General features: G+C 42.3%; 1 protein-coding gene across 6 annotated transcripts; it reads right to left on the bottom strand.

The window, feature by feature from the left end:
* Positions 1-233: 233 nt before the first annotated feature.
* Positions 234-18,043, bottom strand: FAN1 (FANCD2/FANCI-associated nuclease 1). 6 transcript variants are annotated; one of them, XR_001878235.1, is made up of 15 exons: positions 17,952-18,043; positions 15,649-17,049; positions 12,459-12,599; positions 11,783-11,978; positions 9,835-10,068; positions 9,218-9,349; positions 8,021-8,129; positions 7,181-7,300; positions 6,716-6,880; positions 5,606-5,774; positions 3,662-3,765; positions 2,560-2,754; positions 2,057-2,185; positions 998-1,353; positions 234-461 (listed from the first exon to the last, which is right to left on the bottom strand). XR_001878235.1 is itself a non-coding variant. In XM_017835891.1 (15 exons), exons 2-14 carry the CDS (start codon positions 16,925-16,927, stop codon positions 1,216-1,218), a joined length of 3,111 nt encoding a protein of 1,036 aa, XP_017691380.1. In that variant the 5' UTR covers positions 16,928-17,049; positions 17,952-18,043; the 3' UTR covers positions 234-1,111; positions 1,209-1,215. The 6 variants fall into 6 exon arrangements, 5 of the variants coding, with proteins under 5 accessions (XP_017691380.1, XP_017691378.1, XP_017691379.1 ...); XM_017835891.1 differs by having other exon boundaries at positions 234-1,111; positions 1,209-1,353; XM_017835889.1 differs by having other exon boundaries at positions 234-1,353.
* Positions 18,044-18,816: the final 773 nt, after the last annotated feature.

The following is an 18,816-nucleotide window of genomic DNA, read 5'->3' on the forward strand; positions in this document are numbered from 1 at the left end:
CTGTAGGCAGTAGGTTTCTAATGCTGTTGCTGTGATGGTTTAGAGTTCACCATTTCAACTGAAACTAAAACCTTTGTGCCTGATAATGATTTACTGAGTAAAACAGCAGTGGCAGGAAGATGATAAAATCCTGATGCTGAGTTGTGAATGTGAAGTAAATTAGAGTCAATAAAAGTTCATACCTTTCCACAGTGAACCTCAGGCAGTTTTCTTTCACTTCCTCTAACAATAAAATAGGGGGGGTGTTTGTTTTTTCCAAGAAAAGCAGGGACACTGTGCTGAAGAAAGATGATTAATAAAAATAATGTGCAAATTATCTTTATTCCTTGCTATATTCTATTACAGTGTCTGCTGTTTGCATGGTAAGCAGAATTTCTAAAAGCAGTATGAGAATGAAGACTCCAGAGAAAAGATGTTGGCTGCGTGTTAAAATTGAGAGAAACCTGTAGGATTCTGGTGTCCTAAAAGGGAAATAATCTTTTTAATTGTATTCCAAGTGACTGACATATTTCTGAGTGAGCAAACATCAATTAATGTGGGGTAAAACTGACTGTAATGAGTGACACATTGCAAATGAGTGTGGTCACGTTGGCACTGACCAACTCCCATCTCTACCAGAAACATTTCCCTTTACACAGGTAATACAGATATTCACAGCAGAAGGGCCTGTTAAATAAATTGTCCTTTCATACAGAGCAGAGCATTAAAACAGCATTGAAGTTTTATGCCAGCACTGAGCACCTGTATTTTTTTACATTCAAGTGCAAAATTCAAACACATAGACTAAGTGGGGGCAAGGAGAGAACCTGACACTCCTGTAAAGGTGCTGTGCTTGCCTTGCAAGGAAACTTGCACACTATGATGAATTTGAGCTACACAGGCAACACAGAAGTGACCAGGACTTGATGCCCCAGATTTTATATTGAACAGGATGTTCTCAGGAGGTACAAGTGTGATAGCAGCTGTTTCTCTTCACTGGGCAAACCCTCTGGATTACCTTTCATAGAATAAGTTATGAACTGTGGATGGAAGAGAAAGGCTCTGCTCTTCTGAACCCAAAGTGACGTGCAGTAAATCAGTCTTCACAAAGTGCACCGTAGAATGCTTTGTGCTAAAAAGGACACAGTAATGTTCCAAGGAGCCAGAATTTTAGAAGAAACTATTTTTAATAAGCAGCAGGCAGTGGTGTGTTACCCCCCTGGTCAAACCTGTGTGTCAGCTGAGGCGTTGGCTCCTGCCCCCCACGGCCTGCACGTGACACACCTCCACGGCCGCTCCCAGGCGCTGCAGCTCGCTCAGCCACAGCATCTGCTTGGGCGACAGCCGGTCCTTGGGGCCCTTCACCTCCACCAGCTGCGAGCAAATGGCCATGGTTACTAGTGTGCCTGTGCAGGAACTGCAGCATCATTCCCACAGAATAAGTATTATTTTACAGCTGATACATAGTAAATAGCCACCAAAACACAGAGGCCCTGGTGAATGAAGATCTCTCATACTCAAAAATCAAGCACCTGCAACCTCATCTGTTCCAGCTGAGACTGACACAACTTACTCAGGTGTTCCAGAGAACTAATTTCTGCTATTCAGCTCTCTTTTATAAAAACAAGTTGCTTCAGCAGATGAGATGTCCAGTAGTCTTCTAGTATCTATTCCTCTACCATGCAAAACACCAACCATGACTGTTTACTCAGTTTTTGTGGCAGACTCTGACATAGTTCTCAAAGACTCAAACAGTCAAGTTTTAAGTGGTGCCAGTCGAACTCCTTGCTACCCACAGTCAGTGGGTATGACTGATTGATAACACTGCTTTACATTAATTTTAATCAAAGATCTATTCCACACCAACACAGCCAGTGTTCATTCCTGCTGATTCTGATTATGCCCATTAAAGTTACAGCACAGTGTGATGAAATAGCAGAGAACCACCCACTGCTAGCCGTGGCTGCTGGCAGCCCAGCAGCAGCTTTACCTGCACCACGACAGGAGGGCACAGTTTGGATGGGCTGACAGCTGGCAGTTCCCAGCTGAGCACTATTTCCATGCCCTCCCAAGGTACCTTGAAGTGCTGGGTGTGTGTGCTCCACACGACCAGGTCAGGCAGACCTCCCCGGCAGTGGCGCAGGTCTTTGGACAGTCGCCTGAAAACACCGCTCAGGAACATTCCTCCAAGGCAGGAGACAAGGCTCTGGAAGAGAGGCTTTGGTGGTTGGTTGGATTTGTCTTTAATTTCCTGTAGAGCCGTTTCCCAACCCTCATGAGACTAGTGTATGGCCCAGCTCAGTTTTTTGTTTAGTCTGGTGTAACAGGAAGCATAAGTAGATGTTTTCTACAGCAATTTCCTGCTGTGTTCCCAACTGCCCTTGCAGGAAAAGTGACCATATCAGAAAATTGTAACAGTACTTGTGCAAGGACTTCAGCCCAAGTCTCCCTATTCCCAACTCCTCCCTCCCACCACTCTCCCTCCCGCAGTGCCTCAGTACAACCTGTGACACACCATGGCCATGTGTGATCGAATGACAACCCTAATCAGAGGCCCCATGCTGGGCAACAGTTACTTACCTGGGCTTGCTGGAGGGAAATAAAACGTCCCCAGCTCACTAATGCTGCTGCTTTTCCCTCCTGAGTGGTCCAGACATCAGCAATCAGCTTTGCCAGAGTCTCTGGGGAGGCTGAGTGCAGCTGCTGCAGTCTGGCCTCGATGACATCCCTCCTGCTCTCATAGAAGCTGTCAGTGTACAAATCCAGGGGGGACGTCTGTGTAAAAACGTAAATGCAGCTCTAAGGAGCTGCCAGCACAGTTGGCAGAAAGACAATGCCCTACTTCATACTTTTCTTAACTACAAATTCACTCAAACACTGATCTAACTTGAACATGTCCACCAGATAAACATTTATTAAATTACATTTTTTACACCCAGCTCTGAACATCCCAGTGTGTAAAGCCCTTGCAGCAGTTCAGGTTTGAACACTGCTGGAACAGGCAGTACCCAAGTGCTGGGCCAGCTTTTCAACAGCAGATGCAGAGTGCTTAGCAAATGGCACATTTCAGCCTTACACAACCTGCTGCCACAGATAATCCCACAAAAATACAGCCTGGTGATGACTGAATGAGGGGTGAGCTATCAGCTCATCCTTGTTTATGCCTGATGCTCATGATAGCTTTGCTCTGAATTAATAAGGAAAAACTAGTTTAAAAAATAAATTTGCAAGCGATCTGTAAATACTGGGTTTGTAATAAACACATAAACACACAAGTTTTGGGGGTTTGGCTTTTCATTTTTTTTTAAGTAAGTATAATATGCATATAAGATTGTATGAAAGGTATTTAGAAAGGCAAGCTCTACAGTAAATGGTAGTTTGCACTGACAAAGAACACCTGCTTCTAACACAACATTCATAGACCTTCAGCATCTGACAAGACCAGCAGATACTCCACAGAAGGAGCCACTGGTATGAATTCTATGCCACAGTTTTTTTAAGGCCTTTGGGGCTACAGCAGTGCCCTTCCTGCCTGTCTATGAGCCGGGGGGGGGTTCAGCTCAGCCACAAGGATTTCTACTCCTACCTCAGACTGCTGAAGAAACATAAAAAAGTAAGAGGGGGGAAGAAAAGAATAACCCATATACTTCACCTCTAACTAAGGAAAGCCTTTCAAAGTTACCTGATAGGAATTTCTGAAAACATCGGGTATGTCATCCATGAAAATGATATCCCACATTAGAATCCCATACAGTGTAAGAAACGTTGAGCCTTCCCCATGAATACCTAAAGGGCAAAATTCAATGAAAATGGAAACATCAATTTCTACAGCAAGGAAGAATGAAACCACCCTGACCCAAAGCAGGAACACCACGCTCAGGTTCCTGCCCAGCTGAAGTCAGCACATGTTCCCATTACAGTAGAACACTGGAAATCCACTTTATTCCTGCCCCCTCTGCCAGCACCTGCTGCTGCCTGGCCAGGGGCCTTCAGTCACAGCCCAGGGCTGGATCACTGCCCTTCCACAACAAGGCTTACTTGGACAATTTTTAAATACACAACTTTTGTAACATTAAAAAGCAATATCTTGACACCAAATATAACTACATAAATGTATCTGTATATATGTATGTGTATATGTGTATGTACACATATATGTGTGTATACATGTGTGTATATATGTAATATACCCCATTTTTATATAACTTTTTTCCTCAATATATAACATTTTTGAGTAATACTGGTTGAGCATTAGTCTGGTAGAGCTGACTGCTTTTCCATCATCTTTTTTTTTCATCCCTGTCACTTATGAAACACAGGGAGACACATATATGTAAGAATATATATATATAAAACACACAGAGATACATATATATATAAACATAAGAAAACAATTTTTCACTGTGAAGGTAACAAAGCACTGGCACAGGTTGCCAAGAGAGCCTGTGGAGTCACCATCCTTGGGAATACTCAGAAGCTGGCCATGGTCCAGGGCAGATGGCTCTTGAGCAGAGGGTTGGACCAGGTGGCTCCCAGAGCTCCCACCAACCTCCACCTCAGCTCTTGAGGTATGTTCTGTTCTTAGTCTATTAGTACAACATATTATCTATGATATTATATTTAATGTTACGTGTCATACCTATAGATCCCAGGATAACTGTGCTGTCTGTACTATATGATATATAGCGTTTGTGTATTGTACACGTATGACACATCACACAGATGAGAGAGAGGAGACCATGTGTGCTCTGGGATGTGTTTACTGCTGGACTGGGAATTCTGGTTCCTCAGGCCCAGCTCTAAATCACACATGGCCATTGTGTCCTCAAAACTGTGCTGAGCCACGAAGATCGATGGTGAGAGGGTGGGAGTGAGGAACTGAGGGGGGATTTCAGCACAGTTCTTCTAAATTCTAAATATTGTCACCTTCTCATTTACCCTTTTCTGATACAGCCACTTTTCCTGCAATGGTATTCTGGAACATATCAATAATATAAAACTATATTAAAATATCTATTTTATATAAAGATACAAATTTTATCTTAAAAAATAACCTGCCTACCTGTTTGCATATTGCTTTTTTTCCTGTAAAACAGATCTATATATTCTTACTTGTCCATGGCTTTTCACAGCTCCTAAGTTGTAAAAATACAGGAACAACTACTAATAGAGCCTTCAAAAAAACTGCCAAGTGTCTTGCTAGTGGTATATACTGTTTTCATCTTCATCTAGTAGCAAAAATCAGTTTTCCTTGGTGACACTCCCTTAAATGACAATGCTAGCATTTTACCCTTAAGAAATAAAATAGCTGTTCACGGGTAAGAAAGGCAAAGTAAGTGATTTTCTATGAAGATAAAGAAGAAATACAAATTTCAAAAACACCTTTGGTACATGAAGGCAGCAAATAATTAAAGGCCAGGAAGCAGGTCAGTTTGAAAATACATGTTAGAGCATTTTGGTAAGGAAATGATGTATTAGAGGCATTTGGGAAAGAAACAAAATCATACTAAAAACTGGTCTAATGAAATCAGCTAAAACTGGTCTATTAACTAAACTGATTAGGAAATAGGTTCTTTACTCCCACAGTTATTTTACTGTAAAATGCCCAAATAAATGGTACTGTTACCCTGATCAAAACCATTCCTCCTGTAATGAGTTAATGCCAGCTCCTCAACTGAGCACATGACTGTGGATACACTGCAGCCTTCACCTCCTTCTTCATCACCAACATCCTCCATGAGAAATACGGATTTTCCCATTCCCGTCTGAGGACACATCTTTCCATTGATTGTAACCTGAACATAATAAAACATCTGGTTACTTTCCAGCATCACATTTAAAAAGCTTTAGCCTAAGTATTTGGATCTTGCCTAAAACACACATTCCTCCTTTTCAGTTTTCTTAAAATCAGAAATAGACTTGTTTCCAAAAATCAACTGAATAAAATTTACCCTGCCATAATTTGTGAAATCATTCAGTTTAGCTTTCATAAAATGGTGAATTTTTCAGAAAAAAAAAATGTCTAGCAAAAATCCTGGGCAGGTGGCAAGTAGCCCTTGTATATGCAGGACCAGGAGGAAAGAATACAGAAGGCTGAGGAGACTGATTCTGGACTGACACAAAGAAGGGCTGTAGGGAGAGACGTGGTGAGGAGAAAGAACAAGTGAGGCTCTGCTCTGACTTTGACCAGACAGAATTATCTTTATGATGGTATGGAAAAGAAAGAGTTAAAAAAATCCATTCCGATATGATGCAGGTGCACCCCACTGAATATTTGCACAATACATACCTTCCAAAGGTTACTAAAAGAACACTGGCATTTTTTAGCCACTAATCTAATGCGACAACATGCTAAGGAAGCTACTATTACTTTTTCTTGCACACAAAATGCTTGGCTTGCAGACACCAGACACAATGCACTGATCTGCTCAGGAAGGCTCTGAGCACATACTGTTACATTAGTGGAGTTTACAGCTGATCAGGCTCATAACACATATAAAGCAATTCAAATTTAACCAGTGTACAGCTGACTAACTTCAGCTATGAAGCTGACCAACGTAAAAGCATTTGCTTATGAGAGGCTTTTGTTTTAGAAACACATTTGTATTCATTTTCCTGCAGTCAGAGGCTGGTGCCCAGCACGTAACAAGACTCTCCCAGGTTATCTTCTCTCGTCAAGAGTAAAAAAGACCTCATGAGTTGTTATTTCCCAGACACCAGCAGCGCCCTTACTCACATGTGGCACATCCTGCACAGTGATGACTGGCAGCTCCTGGAGCAGGCCCCTGACCTGCCTGCAGCTCGGTGAGTCTCTGATGCGCAGGGCCCGCAGGTAGAGGGACAGACGGTGCCCAGTGCGGACACAGGGGTCTGCCAGCCCCTTCCTAATGCAGCCCACGGCCTGGCAAAGAGCAAGGGAACCAGCAGGAACTTAGAAAGACCCATGGACACCTGTCTGCTTAAGAACAATCCATTTAAGGAGCACAGAAAAGTAAATGCAAAAACCAGCATACCAGGCCAACCAAGGATGAGGTACACTCAATATTCATTTTCTTAGGAGGAACTGATTGCCTTGACCTTGGCATTCCTACCAATACGTACATTGTTAGGAGATCCTGTTCCACTGTTCTTTTTATAAGATGTGTTTTGAAAACATGTTTTCAGACAACAAGTGCAGCGTTTCCAGCTTTACAGCACATACCTTCGTAGTGTTTTTCAGGTGCTGATGTAGATTGAGAGCCAGCCGGTCCCACCATCTCCCTCTGCTGTCAGCACAGTACACATCCTGAGCCAGGAGAGCCTGCAGCTCCTGCACCGCCTCCTGTGCAATGGCATGGGATGTTCACTAACTGAGTTACAAAGCCAAGGGCAAGTTAGCTTGTCACCTTCCCTTCTAACTATGGATACTATAAAACTTTGTCTCTTGCACAATTCAAACCTGCTTTTTACTCCACTACCCAATATACTCAATTCAAGTGCATAGATGTATCTTAAAAACTCTGGAATAGAGAAATTTTTATGTAAACTTAAAGGCTAACTGCCAAAATTTTAATATTTTTATCCTTTCTGTATTCCTTATTGTATATGAAAAATATCCGAGTATTACTAGTTGCCTTTTTGCAGAAGCAAAGTCTTTTTCAGAATAATCTGATTTGCTTTAACATATAAATCAGAGACCTTTAGGGATGTAATCTCCCAAGGTGAAGAGGCAGAGATTTCAGAAGACTTCTCTTCTGAGATTTTTCTTACTTAAAAACAATAACCAAATCTAGTGAAACACAGGTATCTTTAAATAATGAAATAAGCATATCTCAGCAATATGGTGTATTACAGATGGTAAATCTACAAAGCATAAGCAGAAATCAAAACAATTTAAAACTTTCTAAAGCAGCACAAAAAAGGGCTCTTTTCCTTTAAAAGTAACCTGTTACTAGAACTATAGCAATCCATGGCAAACATTGTCACTATTTTCCAGCCACATCACAAGAGTAAATTGATGTACAACGCTCCATTAAACACAGATTCCTATTCACCACTCTACCTTATACATGTGAAGTCTCTGCAAAATTTCAACACCGTGAGAAAGGATTCTCGTATACACCCAGCCCACTGTGAAACGTCGCAGATGCTCCGGTAAAACTCTGTGATAGCTAAAAAGTAAGAGCAGCTCAGATCATTTAAATATGGCAATTTGAATTCTTAAAGTTATACCTAAAGCATTTACAAAAATTAAATGCCTTATATATCCAATTGAACTGAAATGAGCATCCCAGCTGCCAAGTCAAGAACCCAAAGGTAAAGCAACAGTTCAGCTTAGGGAGCAAGCTGCCCTTGCACAGTGTATTTTAGATTCCACAGCAGTGGAATTTTTAGTTAATCAGTTTTACATAAGATGCAAAACAGTAACTTATTACATCATGTGTTGTTACTGCCAATCATTCTCACAGAAGTTTATCTTTGGAAACATAGCTGAACAAAAGAAAAAGTCTACAACAGGAATTTCCTGCCATAAAAAGACTAACATCTTTTCAGTAGGCAACTCTATATTTCAAGACAAAGTCTTTTGAATGCCTTACTGAAATAGATTTTTCCACTGTCTTCAGTGTGAAATGGAACAGACTTCCAAATGACCCTCTATGAAGGGTTACACTGTTTTAAATGAGTTGCCATGGAATTGAATATAATGCCAAACATAAAGCTTTAACTTTTGGTGTATCATTAAGCTGGAAAACAAAATAATTAAAAGAAAAACTGATGAAGAATGCTTCCAAACCAACACATTTTATTTCAGTTCTCAGATATTCAGTAACATTCCCCTGAATGACCCCACTTGGAAGTCTAAAGACATGAGTAACCCAGCATGCGCTCCCATAATGTTTGCAACATCCTTTTGTTCACAGTGAATTTTACATTCTGCTTATTGCCATTTATCTGAAAGCCATAAAGACAAACCATGACAAGGGAAAAATAAGGCTCTTGTTCTCCTGCATTGCACATAAAACAGAAATGTTTTAATGCTTTATCAATGCCTAGCAATCAATTCCCAAGGTTTTATAATTTTCATATTATCACTTAAAAGCTAAATAAACAATCAGGAAGATCAAAGCTTTCAGAATATTAAAGCCTCTAAATTTATCAGGCGTAGTCTATACGCCTCTCTCAAAAGTTAAAGTACCAAAAGTAAGATAATACATTTAATAGTTTCCTATGAATGCTAGTCTAGTTTCCAGTTCACTACCTTAAAGAGGGGTGATTTTTCAGTTCGCTCCAGGTTTGTTTAGCATACAAATATAGATTATGAGCTTCTTCCCAGTGCCCATTTACCATTGCAGTGGCTATATCATATGACAGATGAGCAGCAGTTGCATACCTGAGGGAAAAAACCACAATAACTTTCTTAGGCTGAAAAAGCATCTGTAGTTAGAAGAAATCAATTCCTTTTCTTCCAGTCTCCAAAGACATTGAATCATGCAGCCATCTTTTATCCTTAATCTCATAGGATTAGCACAGTTTAAACTAGCAGGGCCCATTATGTTTAAACTTACAGACTATAGAACATATTTTTTTTTAGCTCAGAGTCCATTTCTAATAATCAGCACAGCAAATGAAGAAACAGCTTTCATCAGCAGACGATCCTGAAGCAAACAAATACGCTATTCTGGATCCAAAGCCAAGCCACTGTGAATTACGAGTCCTACCTGGATACAAAAATGCACTTAAAATCATTACAAAAGCACACTTCTATATATTTACATCTGAAGTTCCCCATGATGAATTCTTACTTGCCTACACCAGTGCTGCAGGAAAGCTTTTCTAGAAAGAAACAGATGTGCAGGCAGCCAAAGCTCTCCCCACCTGATGAGATCATCTCTGTCCTGGAAGACCTGGGTGCTCCTGCTCACGGTGTAGGTGGGGAACACGGCCCTGCCCATGCTGGCCAGGAGCACCGTGCAGAGCTGGCCCTGCCCAGCACTCCCAGCCTCCTCCTCCTCCACCGCCTCCGGCAGCGAGAACAGCAGCAGGACCCGGGAGAACACGGCCCGAGGGCCTTTACACACCCTCACACATTTTCCAGCCAGGTCCTTCACCCTGGAGGGACAAATAAAATTAGTACAACAAATGATTTTTACTGTCACTTGTAAAAACTGAATTATACTCAGTGAAGTATAAGAAAAAATTTTTTCAAGCCTATAATACATAAAATTGATTTTCCTTGAAAGAAGCAGAGATACTATATAGTACATGGAACCTCTAGTGAAAATCCAACCAAATGCATTCGCTAATAAAAAGTTTAAGGGCCAAACTTCCAACTGAACAGAATCAGAACTAACTGCCCTTTGGGTGCAGTCACTCCTGCTGCTGTGCCAGCCAGTACTATAAATCAACAAGACATGGTTTGCTGTTAGAGAATGCTTACAGGCCCTAATTTGAGATCCATTGTTTTAGGGAACCTCCATTAGCCCATTTTCAACCAGCCTTTTCATACAAGCCCAAACTTTGTTGCTTGTCCACTGACAGCACAGATTTAAAACCAGATTTTCTGTGATCTCCTGGGATAATCAGCATTTCAGCTGTCATCTACAGCAAAGGGCAATATGTTCCCAAAGCTGGGGTGGCTGAGCAAGTAACTATCAGCCTCTGTTCTTGAAGTAGGGAGTAAGACAGCACCAAGTACTTTTTGGAATGTAACTAATTTTCCCAGGCTCCTTTCCATTCTTCTAGCCTTTCTCTAAGACACTATTCTGAAAACAATTTTGTTTCTGTTAGAGATATTTATATAAATTGTGCATCATGCATTGTCATATAGTTCAAATGTCTAGTATCAAAGAGGAAAAATGAAATCTAAGGATTTTCATACTGAAGTTTTCTATGCTTGGATTAGAATGAGAAAGCAACCACAAAATAAGGAAAGAAGCCTTTAATGATTCACAGCATAATAATTCTTCATGGAGGAATGATTTTCAAGTTCTTTTTCCAATACTAGGCCCCTTTTAATACAAGGAATTTTATGGAAAATCACATGATAGATTTGGGAGGGGAGGAGGAATATTTGTCCAATAAACACAGCTATGCAAAACTTGATAAAACTTTATATCCCTCTCATTTGAAAAAGAAGGCCACAGGAAATACAAATTATGTTAGTACAGCAAATGCAGTCCATACTGACTTCTGCCAGCTTTCTATCCAAGCCAAATTTTATACAGAAAGGATTCCACAATTACCGAGTTCAGACCCTAATCACTCCTATTAGGGCAGCACAGCATCTTAAACCTGAACCTGGACCCCAGGAGACCTGGAAGTCAAGGGCATCTGATACACCCAGCTGTGACAGCCACAGTGGAAACATTACACTTTGTCAGGTAAACATACTTTTCCCTTTAAAATATTGCCAGAAGGAGTCTCTACGCTAAAGTACTCAGTCAGTCCCAGAAAAGAGACTATTGGTCTCCTCTAGTTCTACCAAAAGAGCTCACAGAGCAAACGAACATCAGATGGTTGTTTGAATAGGCAGTGGCCTTTCCCATACCTTCCTAGATGTTTTTCTGCACTGACTCTGCTTTACAGAATTCAGAAATGTTTCTCTGTGTAACCAAGTAACTTTGCAGACAGATAATCATGCCCACAGCTGAAAGCACAACACATTTTTAAAAAAAGTCTAGTATTTAACCTTCCATTTGACTTGCTGGGAATCAAAATGTAATGCTTCCTTTTTTACTAATAAATTTACTAAATGCATTCCTCTCTTGAAAAGGCATCTAGATTCCAGTCTGTTGCAGTGCAAAATTTAACTATAATCATTTACCTTTTTAAGATCACTGTCCCAACACCAGCCTGACTCCTGCTGAAGACTGAACGCTGTTTTGCCAACCTCAGAAAATCATCCACAAGTTGCTGTTTCTGACCATTTGGGTTTGGCAAGTGAAAGATCTTTGCCAACGCTTTTAGTTCAGGGGCTGAAAGCAAATCCAAACCTTCACACAGGTCTTCCAGTTCGGATTCTACAAGCAAAATGATCTGATACATTCATTGTGTGTTATACATGTACACTCAAGCAATAGGTCATAGTACATTCATATAACCTGGTACTAATCTAATGACTTAAATTCCTCAAAAATGTACTGTCAATGTTATCTGGTTCACCCCGAAATTCTTCTGGACTTTCTTCCCGACCTCTTCACAGGTCCAGGTTGAAGGTATGGAAGAATCAGAAGAAAACACCCTTTACAACTTCAAAATAGAAGCAAAAAAAAATTCTGCTGAGTTACAGAAAAACGCTATTCAGAAATGCTGTCTTCCCTATTACCCAATTTGCATTATTTTTATTATTCACAACACAACTCATTTACCTGAAATCTTAATTCTGGTCCTCTAGTACTCTTCCCAAGGCACAGACAAGCCTGTAGTGCATTGAACTCTAACATGACCCAACTGCAGACTCTATATGTAGCATTTTTACGATTTATCAGTGCTGTTCTTACCTGTTTGCAGAAATCTGGCTTCAGCCAGTTCTTCAATCATTGGTGACAAATCCACACTTATCTCTCCATACTCTATTTTGTTCACCTTTAACCAGTTCAGCTTGCGTTGAAAAAGCCTCACATATAACTTCTGCCCACCAACTGCAAATTGGAGTTAAAGCAGGGAAGGATAAAATGAAGAGTAAATTCTAAACACAGCACTATGCAAAATCACTACCTTAACCAGAAAAATTACTTTGATGCAGGTATCCTCTAAAACATATTTTACATCTCGTCACGTTCTATAAGCAGACTTGGTAAAATACCAGAACTTACCTTTTCAAGTAATTAATAAACTCATTAGAATATTTAAGTTTTGTAGGTACAGAAGTATTACAATGTATTTTGCAGGTATTGTACATTGCTAAAATGCATTTTGACATGCTTACCCTGTAAGAAATAATTTGTTTTATAGGAAAAGATGACTTCATTTTTCAACTCTGCATGTTGTGATATTAAATAGGTCTTTTTGCTTTCTTAAACAGTCATTCAATAACCAAATATTTCATGCTAGGGAACAAAAGAAGTCTGACAGAATAATTTCATAATCACAGAACACCTCTCTGTCTAGCAGTCTTCAGACTCTTATTTTTTCAAAGATAAGCCTAATTTTACTAATGTATCTACTGAAAACAACAGAAAAAAACCCTGCTATTCATTTTATTTTTATCAGGAAGTGTTCTCTTAAAGTACCCTTTAAAAAGACTTTTTACATACATGCTGAAATTCAACAAAACAGCTTATTAAATTTTAGCTGAAAATAGTTCAGCTATTGTTACTACATTCAACAACCTTTTGAATACTTAATTCAACCCTCATTAACTTCCGAATTTTTATCCCTGTCTGCTGCTTAACTGAAACCGATATTTAATAAAAACAGACACTGAAACACTACCAGACCCAGAGATATTCAAGAAATGGCAGATAACCTCGACGTGTTTATTTAACAATTCTCCTGTCCTTAAAAGACTTTTTCAGCCTTTTTTTAATGGAATGTTTCCAGGATCAATTCACTGGGAGAACTATATTTAGACATATGAGCCTGGCATTTTCTCTCTGGGATTAGAACTCCTTTGAAGTCGGTTCCCAGTTTTTACAACTCTGGAGAAAGGAAAAAAGTTAACACACGAACATCCTTTCCCCAGCCCTTGGAGCTGACCAAATGAGGGCTGCAATCCAGCAAGGGCATGTGAGGACTGCTTCCTCTCTGAAGGATTTGAATGACAAACAGAAGAATAGAAAGATATTGTGCAGGTAATTACTTGCTTCTTAAACATCCTGTTCTGAAGTGCATTCACTACCTTTGGAGGTTCGGGAGATTTTTTTCTTTTGTGGTTCTTAAGAAAGTTTCAAGTATATCAATGAAATAAAAAATTTGCTCTAAGTTGAAATATTATCAGCAAAAAGATGCAGAAGACCTTAGAAAAGTTCACCCTCTATGATTCATCAAAATACAACAGAAAAAAATTGTTTTCTGTACCTCAGTTCCACTGGTAACTATAAATCGATGTTTTTCAGATACAATATTTCTACTGTATGAAAGTTGAAAGGAGGATTTCACTGAGTGTATTAGGTTAGTGTCACTAGAACTATGAACTGGCATTTAAATTCTTGCAGCTGTACCTTGCAGCAAAATTAAACATGGAGAATACAAAAATCATGTTTTTAATGTTATACCTAATTTCAGACAGAACTCATCTTAAGCACAAAGGCTGACATTGCACTGCAGGTTACTTATAACGGATACACCTCTGCTTTTCCCTACTTTCATCTACTGTTTCTGGCACTTAAAAAACTGGCAGTGCTCTACATTTCGTAATAAGTTCACAAACTTTCATAATAATCTTCATAACTTCAGTGAGTTAGAGATCTCTCACTGAAGAATGGTAGACATTTCAGCAGAAAATAATGAAATACTGGAAAATACCTATATTGAAGCAACTCCATAGTACTAGGCACATGTGTTGGGTTTTTTGTGTTATGATAACTGAAAGACAACACCTGCTTGGTTAGAAACTTCTACTGTGGGACAGATAACACATCTACCTGAACTTTTAAAGTATTCTGTCTGGTATTTCTTCAAGGAAAAGGTTTCTTCATCTGTCAGTTGTCCAGAATTCGTTATCTATTGAGTTAAAGCAGTTCTCATAGCTCAATCCTTGTGTTTTTCCTACCCTGCAAAGAAAGATTGTTTTATCTGTGCCCCTGGCATTCAATGCATACGTGGATTTACCAGCACCACTCTGCAGTAATTCTTTCTGTATTCCAAACTCCTGCGAGAAGGGAATTCTGAAATTACACTACTGAAAGAGAAACAAGCACTTCCTTTATTTAAGAGAACAAGCTCCTGTTACTGATCAGTGTTGTACCCATCCAGAGAAGGGAGTGTGGAAATGAGGAACCTGTATCCTGAGCCTCTTTTAGTATTTGTCCAGGTAACCAAAGCCTGCATACATGACTGACCTAACTGCAAGTTTATGCCTAGATCTTTGGATGCAAATGATGTGCATCTACTGCTTGCCTGGGAGAGCCAATAATAACAGTTTTGTTGCTTCTGTTCCTGCCTTTATATATTCCACTTTTAACTATCACAACATAAACAAGGCATTATCAAGCCCCAAGATGTCACTATTGTGACATTCTCATGGCCTGGAGTGCACCCACAGGCTCTGCAGCCACACCCCAGCCCCCACAGGTTTGGCTGCTTGTGTCCAAGGCCAGCTCGGATCTGTGCAACTGTGTAAGCTGAGCTCACTCAGGTGCTGGGCAGGCTGAGTGAGGCTTTTTCAGGGCCCCCCTCTATTCTCTCAGGAGCTGTACCTAAGCCCAGACTGGTGGCCTGCACTCCTGCCTGAGCTCTGCTGTGGCATGTCAGTGCCCAGCCAGACACCTCACTGACTTGGCTTCACCCCAGTGTCACTACAGACTTGCCCGCAGACCTTCCTTACAAGTCTTCACTTTTTATCAACACCTTCCATTTAAACAACATTAGGAGAGTTTACTTACAAGAAGCCACTGATGGATACGTCTCCTGAGAAAAAGGAGCTTCTTCCCCTTAAGGAACTCATCCAGTTAAATTGCCCATGATATAGCACTCCTCACATAAAACTATGCAACAGTAATGTGGAGATGTATTTTTAAAGAAAGGTACCTGATAATTTGTAGAACTTGGTTATAATGTTCATATCTTGCTCATCAAATAGTCTGATGTCATCTTCATTCTCTAAGACTGCTTGAAGCACTAGTAAAAAATTCTGGAGGTAGTATGGGTGACCAGGAGAGCTGGGCACAGAGTGAACCTTATCTATTTTGTCTAAAACGTCCCCAGTGGAATTCTGAAATTCTTCTTTTCCCACAGTTTCTAACATAGTATAATTCATCTCATCCTTAAAGTCTTCAAGAACTTCCACAGGAAGTATCTGTGCATCACCCTCGCTACAGCAATTTTGCGTATCACAGTTCACTTCTGTCTTGGAAGAAGGAATAACCTGGGTGTGAGGCTGAGTCTTGACTTCCAAATTACTGGCCAGCTCTGGTGAAGCATAAATGGCTAGAGGTGTTTCAAATTTATCAGGACTAAGTGTCACACCTTCAGACCTGCTTTCTGTTTTGGTGCTCCTTGTACCACTTGGGAATCCTTTGTCATTGTTATCAGCCAGTAAAGATACCTGAACTATATCCACAAGGTCTTCTCGATTACATTGGTTTCTTTCTTTTTGAAATTCAGGTTTCCTCTTTGAAAAATTTTGTTCCTGGTGCTCTCTCTGTGCAAGTTGATTTTCTTTCTGAGAACTATGCCCAGCATAAATATCATCGTCATCATCCTCCTGTGCTGCAGCATTCCTACACAGACTGTGAACAGCAGGAGGTGAAGAGTCAATCTCTTTATACATGACCTGTTTTCCTCCCTGGGCACAACATTTTCTGGACAGTTTCGATGACAAGCTTCCCAAAGAGACTATTTTGACTGTTTGGGCCTGTGATTCATTGTTAACACTAATGACTGAGCTATTATTGCTAAAATAAGGACTAATCTGTTGTGCTGCACTACCTTCTGCTTTCAATGAATTGCCTTTGGAGGGACTTGTTTCTAGATTTAAGATGTTTTTTGAAAAGTATGATCTGGAATTATTGGTTACATTTGCAGCTGGGGGGCTCTTATTCTTCAGAGGGTCCAGCGTAGCACCAGTGGCACCGATCTCACCACGGTTTCTCTGACATGTTTCATCCATGTGCTCATTTATTCCATACCTTGGCACCAATTGCCCACACATGGGACAGCTAATTTTGGCAGGGGGAACATTGTTAAAAAAGGAAGTAATAGAGGAGGATGCTGAAGGTATAGATGACGTTCCTTTTTTCTTCTTACTTTTACTGAGTGACAAACTTATTTGGGATCTTTTGATTCCTGAAGACCTAGCTTCCGCCATTACAAAACTTCACAGCATTTACACAGCACAGGAAACTCCATTCAAGCCATATTTCCTTATTCTGTAATACTTAGAAGGCTTTTCTCGGCTTTGCCTTTTCCATCTGTAATCCTCTAATGTGTCTTCAAGAAAAAAAAAAAGATAATGAATGACTTTGTAAGGTACCAAGCCAAGGTTCAACCAAGATGAACAGCAGAGAAGAAAACATTAAAGCCTACAAGTGAAGAAGTCAAGCAGTCCTTAACTGTTACAGTGTTACTGTCCTTTAGCCTGCCTTATCGGGCACACCAAAATCGCCATGCTGAACGCTGCAGCTGGCCTTCAACAGTTTAATACATGGAAATCAATCTCAACTTTTCATTTACATCATCAAGTGAACCTGGCATTTAAATAGCCCTCTAATTTTCACAGAATCCCAGAACAGTCAGGGTTGGGCCCAGGATGGGCCCTCTGGAGATCCCCCAGTCCCACCCCCTGCCCGGGCAGGGTCACCTGGAGCAGGTACACAGGGACACGTCCAGAGGGGTTTGAACGTCTCCAGAGAAGAGACTCCACGGCCTGCCCGGGCAGCTGTTCAGGGCTCTGCCACCCTCAGTGGAAAGAAGTTCTCCCTCCCGTTGAGGTGGAATTCCTTCTGTTTATGGCCATTGCTCCCCATCCTGTCGCAGGGCACATTCCGTCATTACCTCGTTTGCTGTGCAGACACTATTTTCGGTGCCAAACACCCGCCTTTCCAGCGCACCCCCCCGGCTGCTGCGGCTGCCCCAGGCCGGGCCGGGCTCTCCGAGGCTGCCGGGCACAAGCGCTGCGAGGGCTCCGGCCGCTCCCCGCGTGTTCCTACCGGGACAGCGGCGCCTCGGGTCCCGCCCCCATTCCCGGTGCTGCGCCCCGGGCTCCCGCCCCCATTCCCGGTGCTGTGCCCGGCCCTGCCCGCCCCTCGCCGGCCCGGCGTCCCCGCCGCTCCCCACGCCGGGAGCACCCAACCGCGCCCTGTCCCGGAGCCCGCCCGGCCCTCCCCGCGCACCGGCGCCGCAGCCGCGCGTCCCTCCCGGGGCCGTGCAGGGCCTTACGGGGCCCTGTGGGCAGGGCCGCGAGGGGCCGGGCCGTGAAGGGCCGTGAGGGGCCGGGCCGTGTGTGCGGGGCCGGGCCGTGTGTGCGGGGCCGGGCCGTGTGTGCGGGGCCGGGCCGTGTGTGCGGGGCCGCCCCGCTCCCGCCCCCGCCAGGCCTGAGCAGCGCAGCGCCGATGGCGGCCCCGATGGCGGCCCCGATGGCGGCCCCGATGGCGGCCCCGATGGCGGCCCCGATGGCGGCCCCGATGGCGGCCCCGATGGCGGCCCCGCGCTCCCGCCACCCACCGACACGGCCTTGCTGACTCTTGAATATTTCCTTTGACAACAACGAGGGGAGAATGGTTGAGGTCCACAGGGGTACCGGCTGGAGGCTTCTCTTTTCTTTGTTCAGCCGAGGAAAGAGTAAACAGTGAAATATTTCCATCTTGAGAAATACGGTTAATGTGACTCTGAGAACAGGGCAGGTAGGGGAGGATGTTCCTCGGAGCTGTAAAAGGCCGCGTTAGAGGAAAGCACTCAAGGGCCCCATCCCTGTCTGACCAGGCTGTGTTCGGGGGGCCCAGCAATGGCCCAAGAGGAACGGGCAAGAACTGATGCCCAGGAAGCTCCACCTGGCCACAAGGAAGAACTTTGCTGTGCAGTGACCCAGCACTGAAGAGGCTGCACAGAGAGGGTGTGAAGTGTCCTCATGGAGACATCCCAGAACCATCTGGACACAATCCAGTGCCATGTGCTCTGGGGTGGCCCTGCCTGAGCTGAGACGTGGGACCAGGTGACCCACTGTGGACCCTTCAACCTGACCCATTGTGTGACTCTTAA

This window comes from Lepidothrix coronata, unplaced genomic scaffold, assembly GCF_001604755.1.
Source record: "Lepidothrix coronata isolate B3197 unplaced genomic scaffold, Lepidothrix_coronata-1.0 Scaffold266, whole genome shotgun sequence".
Taxonomy (NCBI): Eukaryota; Metazoa; Chordata; class Aves; order Passeriformes; family Pipridae; genus Lepidothrix; species Lepidothrix coronata.